Source organism: Dipodomys spectabilis, unplaced genomic scaffold, assembly GCF_019054845.1.
Source record: "Dipodomys spectabilis isolate Male_0828 unplaced genomic scaffold, ASM1905484v1 ptg000826l, whole genome shotgun sequence".
Lineage (NCBI taxonomy): Eukaryota > Metazoa > Chordata > Mammalia > Rodentia > Heteromyidae > Dipodomys > Dipodomys spectabilis.
The window spans coordinates 873,520-887,099 of NW_024871503.1; the positions used below are offsets into that span (position 1 = coordinate 873,520).

At 57.6% G+C, this 13,580-nt stretch overlaps 2 protein-coding genes across 3 annotated transcripts in view; one reads left to right on the forward strand and one right to left on the reverse strand.

Moving 5' to 3' along the window:
• The window catches only part of Acacb (acetyl-CoA carboxylase beta), a 67,164-nt gene extending 66,429 nt beyond the window's left edge, over window positions 1-735 (forward strand). For both annotated transcript variants that reach the window (XM_042673419.1, XM_042673420.1), the window contains exons 51-52: window positions 32-168; window positions 398-735. In XM_042673419.1, coding sequence (XP_042529353.1) covers window positions 32-168; window positions 398-524 — 264 coding nt within the window. In that variant the 3' untranslated portion in view covers window positions 525-735. The remainder of the gene's footprint in view (window positions 1-31; window positions 169-397) is intronic.
• Window positions 736-7,493: 6,758 nt separating this feature from the next.
• On the reverse strand, window positions 7,494-12,944 carry LOC122102687 (forkhead box protein N4-like; the record flags this gene model as incomplete). Its single annotated transcript, XM_042673428.1, is given in 4 exon segments — window positions 7,494-7,738; window positions 8,788-9,156; window positions 12,738-12,761; window positions 12,764-12,944. Coding segments are annotated over 4 exon segments (819 nt in total), but the record flags the coding sequence as incomplete, so codon positions are not given.
• Window positions 12,945-13,580: the final 636 nt, after the last annotated feature.

Sequence of the window (13,580 nt, forward strand, 5' to 3'; positions counted from 1 at the left end):
GAGCCACACCCATGCCCCCCCCCTTCCCCAGGCCTACCTGTGGGACAACAACCAGGTAGTGGTGCAGTGGCTAGAGCAGCACTGGCTGGAGGGCGAGGGCCTGCGCTCCACCATCCGCCAGAACATCAAGTACCTCAAGCGGGACTCGGTGCTCAAGACCATCCAGGGGTGAGTGGCCCGCACCGGCCTTGGCTTCTGGCTACTCCAGTGTAGCCAGGAGCTACAAATGTAGCCAGATGGGCCCCCAAATGTTGGGACCCCACCTAGAAGGCCCCCAACTTTGAAATCAGGGTGTGGTTCCGTTCCCCAGAGCCTCTTCCCTGCTCTGAGGACTACATCCTAACAAAAAGAAAGTGACCAGGTCCTTCTCCGTTCCCCCCCCTCCCCGTCCCCTCAGTCTGGTGCAGAAAACTCCCGAGGTAGCGGCGGACTGCACCATCCACTTGAGCCAGCAGCTCAGCCCTGCCGAACGGGCGCAGGTGTTGAAGCTGCTGACCAGCGCCGAGCGGCCCACGTCTACCTGAGCCAGCGGCCCGCCAGCTCCAGGACCCCGGTGACAAAGCCACGCCACGCCGGCCTGCTCACCCCCGCGGGCCCCCTGCCAGGACCTGAGGGTTTTGTTTGCTCTTAAAAAAAAAAATCAAAAGGAAAAGCAAGCAGCAATGCTGACCCTTGTGCTGGCACAACTGCTGGGTCCCGCCCACTGCCGCCAGCCAGAGGCCCCCTTCCTGCAGGGCGCCCCTCTCCGCACTTGGGGGGCAGGGGGTGACTGGCTGGGGGGCGGGGAGGCTGGGAGGCAGAGCTCCGTGCCTCTTCAGCTCCTTTCCTGTCACGCTGGGGCATCGTTTATTCTCAGATTTTTTTTTTTTTTAACTCCAAGACTGGCACTTGGAAGCACGTCTCACTTCTTTTAGCTGCGTACACGGGGAAGACCAAGGGGGAAGATCAATCTATTTTTGTAACAAGGCCCATCAGATACTGCTGGCTCTTAGACCCAGGAAAGGGCCTGAATGGTTTAGTATTATTTTTATTATTTATTATTAAGAGAATAAATGGCATTTCATTCCTCAAGTGAATCACAGCGGCCGTCCTGTTGGCAGCCAGAGCCATGAACATGTTGGCGTTCTCTGTTTCTGAGAGAGAGCTGCGGTGCCATGAGCCTGAGGTCAGCCGGAGGAGGCTCCCCGGGTCTGCCTGTCCTTGTCACCCCCAAATTAGCCAGGATCGGCCCCTCACGGTCACCCCTGTGAAATCCGCCACCACGCCTGCTTGAATTGAGAGGGCAGAGGCCATGAGACCTTCTCCCTGCTCACAGCCGGGCTTCGATGACCTCCGCCATCCCGTGGAGGGTCCCTGTGGCCGCTGTGGGGTCTGGCACGGATAGGCAGAGCCATCGGGCACCAGGGCTCTGGGGACAGGAGAGCTTTGTGGCCACCACAGGGCGCAGAGGGCTGTGATTCTCCCACCCAGGCCTGTGGGGGGGGCGGGGGCCTGCGGTGCGAAGATGGAGCACAGGAGCGTGACGTGGGCCCGTGTGCAAATCCGGGGAAGCCGCCACAAGCCAGGATGCTCCAGGATGTCTGAGCTCAAAATGCAACGTGTGTGGCCATCAGCCAATGACAGCCCTGGCCGATGAGATGGTGGGCGGGGAGGGGTGGAGGGACACTGGGCCCGGTAGGAGATGCTGCCCTGGGAAGCAAAGACAAGCCAGGGAGCAGCGGCTACCCTGAAACGGTGGGGGGCGGCCAGCCTGCCAGGGGCCCTGCGGAATAAACTATTTTTTGAAGGAAACACTTTGACCTTGACTTACTGTAAGGGCCAGATAGGCCGGCCCGGCCACACGTGCATCTCTCCATCTTCACACATCAGCCGAGATCTGGAGGATGCTCTGTCTCTCCAGCTAGGGGGAAGGCAGGAGTGGAGGAATGCCGAAGACCCATTTCCAGTTCTCAAAAATCTTCCCCTTTGCCAAGCCCCAGAAGGTGCCAGCGAAACGCTAGCTGCGCAGGAGGAAGTGAAGTAGTGAAGTGCCCCCCCCCCAGCTTTCATATTCCCCATCGTCTTCATTCCTCTATGCTCTGTAACCAGACAGGAGGCTCAGAGAGGTAAAGAGGCAAGGCTGCGGTCACACAGGAACGGGACTGGGCACTAATCCAAGTCTGTTGGATGACAGTGTCTAGTTGCTTCCTTTGGCATGGGTTGGTGGTATGGTCAGAGTTTGGAACTGGCACAGATCCAACCTTCACTATTAATTTTTTTTGTCGGTCGTGAGGCCTGAACTCTGGGCCTGGGCGCTGTCCCTCAGCTCTTCAGCTCAAGGCTAGTGCTCTACCACTTGAGCCACAGCGCCACTTCTGGCTTTTTCTCCTTATGTGGTGCTGAGGAATCGAACCCAGGGCCTCAGGCATGCAAGGCAAGTGCGCTACCACTGAGCCACGTTCCCAGCCCCAGATCCAACCTTCAAATGACCCTTATCCTTTCCCCCCCACCTGAGGCTGTTCAGTAGCTCTCCAAAACACGTGACATTTAGGCCTTTTATTCTGCCAGGATTTTTTTTTTCCCTTGGCACATAGGAGTCTTTCAACTCCTTGTGGCCACTGAACTAGGGGCCTCAAGCATGCAAGTATGCATTGAACTCAGGGCCTTGAACTTTCAAGGCTGGTGTTTTCCTGTTTGAGGCCTGCCTCCAGCTTGGCTTTTTGCTGATTATTTTTGGAGACAGAGTCTTGTAGACTTCTCTGTCGGGCCTGCCTTTGAACTACAAGCTTCCAGATCTCAGCCTCCTGAGGATTATAGAGGTGAGCCGCTGGGACCTGACCTGTAATTTTGTTCCTGAGATAGGGTCTCTCTCATTTTTGCCTAAGCTTGCGTGGAACTGATGCTCCTCCTTTCCCTACCTCCTCCCCGGAAGCTGGGATTACAGGTGTGCACCATTCTGCCTGACATTGCTCTCTACACCTGCCTCCCCTCACGCCTCATAGAGGGGAAAACAGACCCCACCCGGGCGCTCACTGCTCTGCCTCAGCTTCTGTGGCTGGCCCAGATGCAGCTGCTCTGACTGCCAGACCCACATGCCCCACCCTTCCGCCTTCCCTCCCTCCCACTTCCGGTATATTCTGTGGTGCTGCCAGCCTGGTCATGGCGGACCCTTCTAGCCCATGGAGGAAGCAGCGGTGGACTGCCGCAAGGCTCATCCCTGGCGAGCAGGGACCTGAGGTATGTTGGCCTGTCTTCCCCACCCCACCTATGTCCCAGACCTCCACGCCACCTTTCAACCCCCTGCGCAAAAGTAGGGGGCTCCTTTGGTCTGAGTTGGAAGAAATGTTCCAGATTCTGCAGCCATGGGTTTACCAGCTAGGGACTCCCCCCTGCTCCACCCCTACACTCTCCTCTCCTTCCCCCAAGCCTCTTCCCAACATCAGTAGGAGTGCTTGTTACAGATGGTTTGCCACGCATGGTGGCTCACGCCTGTAATCCCAGCCCAAAGGAGGCTGGGCAGGAAGATGGCTGGCTCCAGGCCATCGCTGGGGCTAGGCAAGCAGAGACCCTGTCTTCAAACAAAAGAAAACCCACATTGCTCCTGGCCCTGTCAGCCCCAGCGGGTCCGTCAAGGGCTGCACGTGGCACAAAGCTCAAGCGCGCCCAGGAGTCAATTCTAAGCTGCAAACTATCCACAGCTGGGCAGAGGCGTGAGCCAATGGAAGGAAGGGGGCCTGGAGAGGAGGAGGAGGAGGAGGCAGCTCCCCACCAGGCCTAAGGGGATGGGGGGGGCCCAGTCTCCTCATCCCACCTCTCCCCTTTGCTTCCATTGCCGGGCAGCTGGTGGAGGAAGGGGCCACGCTGGGGGACGGGCAGGGACAGCTTCAGGATGAATTGCCCCGAGGGGGGAGGGCAGAGTGGGGGTCCCATTCACACAATAGATGCTCATTTTGCCTCAGGGTTGCTGTCCAGGCACTGGGGGTTCTGAGATCCGAGGTCAGGCTTCCACACCATAGGTAGAGCTTACTAGTCTCCTTCAGGCTGACTTGTCTCTGGGCCTCAGTTTCCCCCTCCGTGAAATGGCCACGTGATGGGCAAGTGATCATCTTACAGTTCCAGAGGTCAGAGGTGCAAACTGGGTCTCACAGGGCCAAGGTTTCCGTCCTTCCCCAGTGACCCCAGGGGAGAATCCATTTGTCCCTTCCATTTCTAGTGACCCTGTTCCTGTCTCAAAGCCGGCCCTTTGCACCTTCGGATCTGATTCTGCCTCGTCTGCCTCCCTCCCTCATTCAGGCCCCTGGAGATCACATCGGGCCCAGCCGACGGGCATCCGGACCCTCCCTTCCCCCCGACTGGGTCACGTGGCAAGCTCACGGGTCGCAGGGTTCAGGACCGAAGTCCTGATGATTCAGCCTTCTCTCAGGGCATAATGACAGCCTTGCCCCATGGGGGGTGGAGGGAGCCGATGGGGGTAAACTGAGTCACGGCACTCACCCTGAGAATCTAGCCCCCCGCCCTGCTCTGCGTGTGGCAGCAAGGGCTGTGACTTTGTTGCTGGAACCGTGGCTGCGTTTTCGTGCAAGGGGAGAGAAGGCACGATGACCGCCGAGCCTCAGTTTTCCCATCCGGGAAATGGGACCGTGCCACCTTCTCAGTAGTTGGTGCTTGGCCCCAGCAGCGCTGCCTGCAGAGGTGTGTGGCTCACGTGGCTCGGGGCAGCGCGTGGCAGATGTGTGGATGGTGCCCAACTCCAGAGAGAATCTGGACAGCCCCCCCTCCCTACACACACACTCCCACCTGCCTTTGTGCTGGTTTCCGAGGTCCCTGGGGCTCTGGGTGTGACCTGGGCTCTGCCTAGAGTTTGTGATTCTCTGGTGTTGGTTGTGTTGGCCCTCACCTGCCTGGGGTGCAAGGTCACCAGACCCAACCTCTACCACGAGGTGACCCCTGGCTCTTGCCCCGTCCTTCTGACTTAGCCCTCCAGGGTACCTGCTCCCATAGCTCCTGCAAAGGCCCTGGGGTGACGGAGATGGCCTAGCTCACTCCCAACCAATTGCTGGGGTGGTTGGGGGCTGTGATGTTCACAGCCCCCCCCCCCCGGAGTTAGGCATGGGGTGGGGTCACAGGCGCTAGGCCCCTGCAGACACCCTCTCTGTGCACCCCCTTCTGAGGTGACCCCTTTCAGCTACCACCCACCACCTGCCATCCACCCCCTTCCTTTCTCTGGGTCATGGAGCTCTGTGTGTTGTGAGTCCTGTCCTCCAGGGAAGCTGCCAACCATTCTCTCATTGCGGGTTTTTGTTGTTGTTTTGTTTTTAAAAAGCCAGGTGCAGTGGCTCACGCCTGTAATCCTAACTACTCAAGAGGCTGAGATCTGAGGATTGTGGTTTGAAGTCAGTCTGGGCAGGAAAGTCTGAAACGCTTACGTCCAATTGACTATCAAAAAGCTGGAAGTGGGGGCTGGGAATGTGGCTTAGTGGTAGAGTGCTTGTCCTAGCATGGGTGAAGCCCTGGGTTCCATTCCCCAGTACCATATAAACAGAAAAAAGCCAGAAGAGGCACTGTGGCTCAAGTGGTAGAGTGCTAGCCTTGAGCAAAAGAACCTCAGCGACAATGCCCAGGCCCTGAGTTCAAGCCTCAGGACTAGTCCCCTTTCCCCCGCCCCCCAATTTTTTTTTTTTAAAGTTGGATGTGGGCTGGGCCGGTGGCTCAGTGGTAGAGCGCTTGCCTTGCATGCATGAGGCCCTGGGTTCGATTTCTCAGCACCACATAAGCAGAAAAAGCCTGAAGTGGAGCTATGGTTCAGGTGGTAGAGTGCTAGCCTTGAGCTGAAGAGCTGAGGGACAGCGCCCAGGCCCAGAGTGCAGGCCCCACGCCTGACAAAAAAAGAGCTGGAAGTGGAGCTGTGGCTCAAGTGGTAGAGCACCAGCCTTGAGCACAAAAGCTTGGGGGTAGCACCCAGGTCCTGAGTTCAAGTTCCCAAGATCAGCACACACACACACACACACACACACAAAGTCCAACTAATTCCATGCACCTTAGTACTATAATCCGGGGGCTCCAGTCACACATTGTGGTCTCCAGGTCTGTTTTTTCATCTGCCAATATTGCCATCACAACTACCTAGTTAGACAGCGTCGCAGGGCTGCTAGGAGGGCTGGATGTGTTCACAGCCACGGCCAGCACAGAGCCTGGCACACAGTGGGTGCCAAGAGAGGGGGGCAATGCCTTCCATGTCTTCTCCCCGCCCACCCTGCGGGGCAGCTCGGAGCCGCGCTGCCAGGGTCCTTGCCGGGGTCCGGCACACACGGACTCCATCCCACCCAGCCTCCTGAAGCCTTCCGCAGTGTTTGCAACCCACGCTGAGACCAGGCCTGTCCAGCGCGACCCCGGAGGGTCAGAAACGCAGGCCGTGCTGACGTCATCCTTAATGACCCGAGCCCTGGCCCCGCCTCCCACAGAGCTGTGACATCATCCCCACCCCACCCCTCATCTCCTGAGCCACAGAGCTGCTGCTCAGCCTTTATTGATGCTATGGCTACAGTCCCTGGGGATTCCCACCGGGGGTCTTCATTAATAACCACTTAAATCTCCGCATTTACTGGGGAAGGTGATACAAAGGTCTAGAACTAGAAAGGACTTCCAAGATGTCAGCCTCCCCAGCAGCTGGCTGGGCTGGTGATGGGTCAGGCTGATCTGGTGTGTGGGGTCTGGGAACTCTTAGACAGAGGAGCCCCCCCCCATCAGGGGGTGGGGAGAGGAAAGTGGGGGTCACTGCCACCGTGTGGGCCACAGTGGGGCGTGCTGGCTCTCGCCTCCCACCTGCAGAACCAGCACTTAGGCTCAAGTACCAGGTCATCAAGTGCATCTGCTCACTGCAGGCCGACATGGTTCCAGGCTTACTCCTTCCCATCCAGGGCCATTCTACTTGTCCTGCAGCCCGCCGTTTGTCCTTAGGAAGTCCCCAAACCACAGCACCCATGGAAACTAGAACCGCAGCAGGGTACTCGGGCCGCTCACACCACCCACCGGGCGCTTCAGGGAGACACAGTGCTGGCTTGTTTGAGGAAAGAGTTGCTCCGTGGGGCCCTGAGGAGCCGTTAGGCGTCAGGAGGACCGAGACGTGGGGAGGGACGGAAGAGCCTCGTCCTGGGGGCTCCGGCTGGGGTCGCAGAGGTGGTGGACAGGCCACAATAAATAGAAATACATTTACACAGGGGCAGCCTGGACCCAGAGGCTGCCGTCGGAAATTCTGGCACCTTCCAGGAAAAACTAGCCAGGCAGAACCCGAGGCTGGAAGAAGGCTGCAATCTCAGATGTTGGAGGGGCGGGATGAGACTGGGGTGTTCATCCGTGCTCCTCCGTCGTCTAGAGGAGCCGCTTCCCTGCCATAGCTAGGTCCTCGCGGGGCCTGAGGCAGGGTGGTGTGGGACCAGCTCTGGGAGCACCCGGTCTGCTGGCATCAGCTACTGGGGGCCCCGGGGGGGCGGGCAGGGCAGGAAAGTTGCAGGATCTCAGAGCAGGGCGATGGGTTTGTTCCCTGCGGGGCCTAGGTACTGGGGGGCCGTGGGGGCCACCGAGGGGTTTGCGCCGTTGGGAGTGGAGTAGGCGGCGTAGAGGCCCGTCACCTGCACATCCGGGAAGGCACGGTCACTGCAGCCAGGCCCGGGGATCAGAGCTGCGGGTCCCAGGTCACAGCCGAGTGGGGAGTCCCCAAAGGCTCCCAGAGCATCGTCCTTCATCTCCTCCCAGAAGTTCCCTTGCAAAGACAAAAGCATATGGGTGAGGCGAGCTGGCGTTGCTCCCGCGGGGGCCAGGTCCATCCCCACTGGGGATGGCAGTCAAGGTCATGTGGTGTAGAGAGAGCTCAGAGGGACCCCAAGTTCTAGCCCCGGACCCTGCCACCTAGCCATCTGTGTGTGTCTGTCTGTCTGTGTGTGTGTGTGTCTGTCTGTGTCTCCATGTGTCCACGTGTCTATCCTTAGCCCCTCCTAATGGAGATGATCAGAAAATCTACCTCGAGAGAGAGCCAAGGACAAAGCATTCTTTTCCCTTTCCGTTGCACTCCAAGGCAATCCAGAGGCAGAGGCTGATCTAAACAACCCCATCTTCGGGGACACTGGCTGGCACACTGCATTCATTCATTCATTCATTCATTCATTCATTCTCTCCCACTCCCCCCCCCCACCTAGGGTTTGACACATCCAAGCTGAGGCTGTTCCTGCAGGAAGCTTGCGGGTCAGAGAGACTAGGCTTTAGATCTCAGGTCTGCGGCTGAGGACCTGGGTGACCTGGGGTGACCTGGGGTCACCCTGACTTCACTTCCCACTGCTCAGTGTTCTCTGGTGGAACAGGGCCAGGAAGTGGCGGCGGTCTTAGATCACTGGATTTAGTAAGCGTTGAGCATGGACTGGGGCTTTGTATAGAGCAAGAGCTCGTTAGCCGCAGTGTCGGATGGTGGCTGTGGGTGGTGGCAGACAGATGGCTCTTTCCCTTCCTTTCCTTTATGTTTTGGCCAGGCCTGGGGCTTGAACTCCGAGCCTTGAGCTCTCTCTTGGCTCTTTGCTCAAGCATGGCACCCTACCACCTGAGCGCCATTTCTACTTGTAGCTTTTTGCTGGTTAACTGGAGATAAAGGTCTCGCTGACTTTCCTTCCTGGGCTGGCTTTGAACCTCCATCCTCAGGTCTCAGTGTCCCAGAGTTGCTAGGATTGTGAATGTGAGTGAGCCAACGGTGCGGTCTGAGCTCCTCCCCAACATGTTCTTCTCTTTGCTCCCCCCCACTCCCTCCCCCACCCCGGGCCTCACCCTGCAGAGCGAAGTCCATGATGCTGGGGTCCAGGGCGTCCACTTCGGTGCTCATGTCGGCGCTGATGTTGAGGAAGTCCCCGGGAGCCCGGCCCATGGTGGGCTGGGGAAGAGGCCCAGGGCTCAGCGCTGCCAGGGCCTGCAGGGGCGGCGTCTGGGCGGGCGCTGGTGAGTCTGGGGCCAGCTGTGCCTGCTGCTGCACCTGCTGGTGCAGGGACAGGGTCCTGGGTGGGAGCTGCGGGACGGCCAGGCAGCTGCGGGCCACGGCCACCGTGGTGGCGTGAGTGAGCATGGGGGCCTCGGGCTCCCCGGCTTTGCCAGGACGCCGGCAGTTTTCAGGCCGGTCGGAGATGAGTTTGTCCAGCTCCTCTGCAGACAAATAGGAGAGGGGCCTCAGAACCCAGCGTGAGGCCTGGGTTCGAGGCCCATGTGGACTTCACAAGGGTCTCAGATGGTCGGCCCCGTGATGACATCACGATGACGTCATGATGGGAGGCCTGAGGGGAGGGGTCTGTCAATAATCGCCCAGCCCCTGCCCCTCAGCACCGTGTGTGGCTCCCCGGCCTGTAGCCTGTGCCTCCGCTTGATCCTCGCACCAGCCCAGGCAGAGACCCCAGATCTGGAGACTGAGACCAGATTCTTTCACACTCAAGGTGTCCTTGACCTGAAGATGTGTTGCCGTGAGTTCAGAACCGGAGTCTCTTTGATAAAAACAAAAATGACTCTGCCACTGGGCTGTTGGCTATGTCTCGTGGTAGACAAAACAATCTGGGACTGGACCTTTTGGGGAGGGGGGGGTCCCAAGAACTATTTAGGTGACCCTCAGACATGAACACACTTGGGCTGGGAAGGTGGCTTGTGGTAGAGCGCTTGCCTTGCATGCCTGAGGTCCTGGGTTCCATTCCTCAGCACCACGTACATGGAAAAAGCCAGAAGTGGCGCTGTGGCTCAAGTGGTAGAGTGTTAGCCTTGAGCTGAAGAGCTGAGGGACAGCGCCCAGGCCCGGAGTTCAAGCCCCAGGACCGACCAAAAAACAAACAAAAAGAAGACACTTGGAATCTAGAAGGACAGCATCTCACATGAAATCACAGGTCGAGGGACACCCAAGCTGTCCCACAAGGCCAGAGCTCTGTTAGTAGGCACCAGCCCAGGACTGTTGGTCCTACCTATGGCTCCTCTCTACCCCATCTCCCGCCCTCCACGTCCAGACTCAAGCTGGCCGGGAGCCAATGAGTCAGACCGGAGCCCCATTGGACACTCCGTTCCCGTGCCCCTTGCTCCTCCTCACGTTCCTGGACCTGAGAAAAAGCAGCGGATGCAATCTTTCTTTCTTTTTTTTTGGGGGGGGGGTCCAGTCGTGGGGCCTGAACTCTGGGCCTGGGCGCTGTCCCTCAGCTCTTCAGCTCAAGGCTAGCGCTCTACCACTTGAGCGCCATTTCTGGCTTTTTTCTTTTTGCTTATGTGGTGCTGGGAATCGAACCCAGGGCCTCAGGCATGCCAGGCAAGCGCTCTACCACTGAGCCACCCTCCCAGCCCGGCAATCTTTCTTCTTGCTTATAAAAGCCATTTTGCTTATAAAAGACAGTTTGAAAATTTTACAGAAATGTGGAGAATGTAAAAATGATCAGCGATCTCTCCCCTGGTGGGAAGTGGGTGCATTTTCTTCCTCATGCTTTCTCCATTCGTGCAGATTTGTATATGTGTATGCACATCTATATTATTAAATGAGTTTGGGGGTGAAAGGTGGGAAAGTGGGGCACTTTAAAATGTGCTCATGCCAGGCGCTGGTGGCTCACGCCTGTAATCCTAGCTGCTCAGGAGGCTGAGATCTGAGGATCACAGTTCAAAGCCAGCCAGGGCAGGAAAGTCCATGAGACTCTTCAACAAACCATTCAGAAAACTGGAAGTGGAGCTGTGGCTCAAGTGGTAGAGCACTGGACTTGAGCTGAAGAGCTGAGGGACAGCGCCCAGACCCAGAGTTCAAGCCCCACAACAGAAAAAAAAATAAAATAAAATGTGCTCATGCTGGGTGCATGGGTTCAAAAGCTTGTCCCTTTCACTTAGTGCATTGGGAGAATTTATATTCCAAAAATACTTTTTGAAAACTTATATGATACACTACTAAGGTATCTAATTATGAGATACTCAGAATGTTTTCCTTTTTTAACTTCTTACAGTTTTGTAATGGATAGTTTCCGTAAGAAACTTTTTGGTGCTACCAAGTATTGAACCCAGAACTTTTTTATGCTAGGCAAGTGTTCTGCGCTACCCTCTCCCCTCTTTTAGGATTCTACTTTGGAGTGTTTGAACTTGGGGTCTCTCCTTGCTAGGAAGGTGCTCTACTGCTTAGTCATGCTCCCGCCATTGCTTCTTTTTTGTTTAGAGAAAAGGACTCGCCACTGTAGCCCAGACTGACCTAGAATCCTTGATTCTCCTGCCTTATCCTGCTGCGTGCTGAGATTACAGGCATACACTATGACACTGGGCTCCATAAAACGTCTCCCTCCTCAAATTTTTGATTCCCTCAGCATAAATAGTCAGATGTAGAAAAATTGGACCAACCTATAGATACAGCTTGCAGGGTATGTGTGTGTGTGTGTGTGTGTGTGTGAGAGAGAGAGAGAGAGAGAGAGAGAGAGAGAGAGAAAGGGGGGGAGGGAGAGAGTTTCATGTGTAGCCCAGGCTGGCCTCAAACTCATGATCTTCTTGTTTCAGCCTCCTGAGTATTGGGATTACAATGTGTACCACCTTGCCCAGGTCAATTTGCAGGTTTTCAATATATTGCTTTGCCCTTAAAACATGTCACCCAGCTAGGCACCAGTAGCTCATGCCTGTAATCCCTGCTACTCAGGAGGTTGAGATCTGAGGGACGATGTTTGAAGCCAGTTGGGGGAAGGAAACTCTGTGAGACCCTGATCTCCCATTAACTACCAAAAAGTCAGAAGTGGAGCTGTGGTTCAAAGTGGTAGAGTACTAACCTCGAGCAAAAAAAGCTCAGGAAGCTGGGTGCCAGTGGCTCACGCCTGTAATCTTTAGCCACTCAGGAGGCTGAGATCTAAGGATCATGGTTCCATGCCAGCCCAGGCCGGAATGTCCATGAGACCCTTTATCTCTAATTAAGCACCAGAAACCCATACGTGGTGCTGTGGCTCAAAGTAATAGAGCGCTAGCCTTGAACTAAAAGAGCTGAGGGACAGCGCCCAGGCCCTGAGTTCAAGCCCCACGACTGACAAAATAATAAGTCATCCTTTACCCATTTGGTACAAAGGGGCCAATATTCCCCCACCCTAGGCCCCACAGGCACTACTCATTGGTTAAATTTGACATCGCTGCCACCGTGGTCACGAAGTAATCAGTAAAGGCTGTCTTGTCCCATGACTCTGTGCGACAAACTTGGGGTGACAGTGAGATGGGTGGAGGTGGGGAGCCTGCACACCAGGCCTCTGTGTCCCCTTCACCCTGGCTGAGACCCGAGGCAGGTCCTGGGCCGAGCTGGGGGAGAGCGACTGTGTGCACGCGCGTGTGTGGCGTACAGCACGCAGGTGTTACGTGTGATGGGTGTGCACACGTGCGTGTGTGAAGCCACACAGGCGTGCGTGGCTTCTGTGTGAGTGCGGCCTGTGCGATGCCGCGCGGGTGGGTGTGCACGCTCCTGCGCGTGCATGTGCGCCTGCGCGCCGGGGCGTGTCCTGCGTGTGCGCCTGCGCGCCCGGGCGTGTCCTGCGCGTGCGTGTGAGCCTGTGCGCCCGGGCGTGTCCTGCGCGTGCGTGTGCGCCTGTGCGCCCGGGCATGTCCTGCGTGTGCGCCAGCATGCCCGGGCGTGTCCTACGTGTGCGTGTGCGCCTGCGCGCACGTGTGTGCACCTGCGCGCCCGGGCGCGTCCTGCGTGTGCGCCTGCGCGCTCCGGGCGCGTCCTGCACGTGCGCGTGCGCCTGCGCGGGGGGCCTCACCCGGGTTGGCCATGCTGCGGTGATGGCCGCCAGGTCCTTCCTCTTCCACTTGTGCATCTCCTCCTCCATCTTGTCGATGCGCGCCAGGTTCAGGGCCCACAGGCAGCCCTTGCGCGAGGAGCCGCCCAGCTTGCTCTCCACCTTCTCGAAGCACTTGTTCAGGGACAGGTTGTGCCGCACCGAGTTCTCCAGCCGGTCCGGGGCCGTCTGCGGGTGACACGCGGGCCCGGGGCCCCCACATTCCTTCCTCGCCCGGGTGCCCCCCCACCCCGCTCAGCAAGTGGGGTTCCAAGACTCAGCGCCCAGTGGGGGGGGGCGCAGGGAAGGGGTGGGCCCCCAGCCAGGAGGCTACCGCCTCGCGGTTGCTAGGGAACCAGGGAGGGACCGCCCCACGCACGCGCACGCGCACGCGCACGCGCACCGCACCCGCCGCCCTGGGAGGGCCTGTTTGTGCTGAGGCCGCTGAGTGTCCAGCTGCGACGTCCTGCACGGATCAGGCCTCTCTCTCCTCTCTCTCTCTCTCTCTCTCTCTCTCTCTCCTCTCCTCCTCTCTCTCCTCTCTCTCTCTCTCCTCTCTCTCTCTCTCCTCTTCTCTCCTCCTCTCTCTCTCTCTCTCTCTCTCTCTCTCTCTCTCTCCTCTCTCTCTTCTCTCTCTCCTCTCTCTCTCTCTCTCCTCTCTCTCTCTCTCTCTCCTCTCTCTCTCTCTCTCTCCTCTCTCTCTCTCTCTCTCCTCTCTCTCTCTCTCTCTCTCTCTCTCTCTCTCTCTCTCTCTCTCTCTCCTCTCTCTCTCTCTCTCTCTCCTCTCTCTTCCTCTCTCTCTCTCTCTCTCTCTCTCTCTTCTCT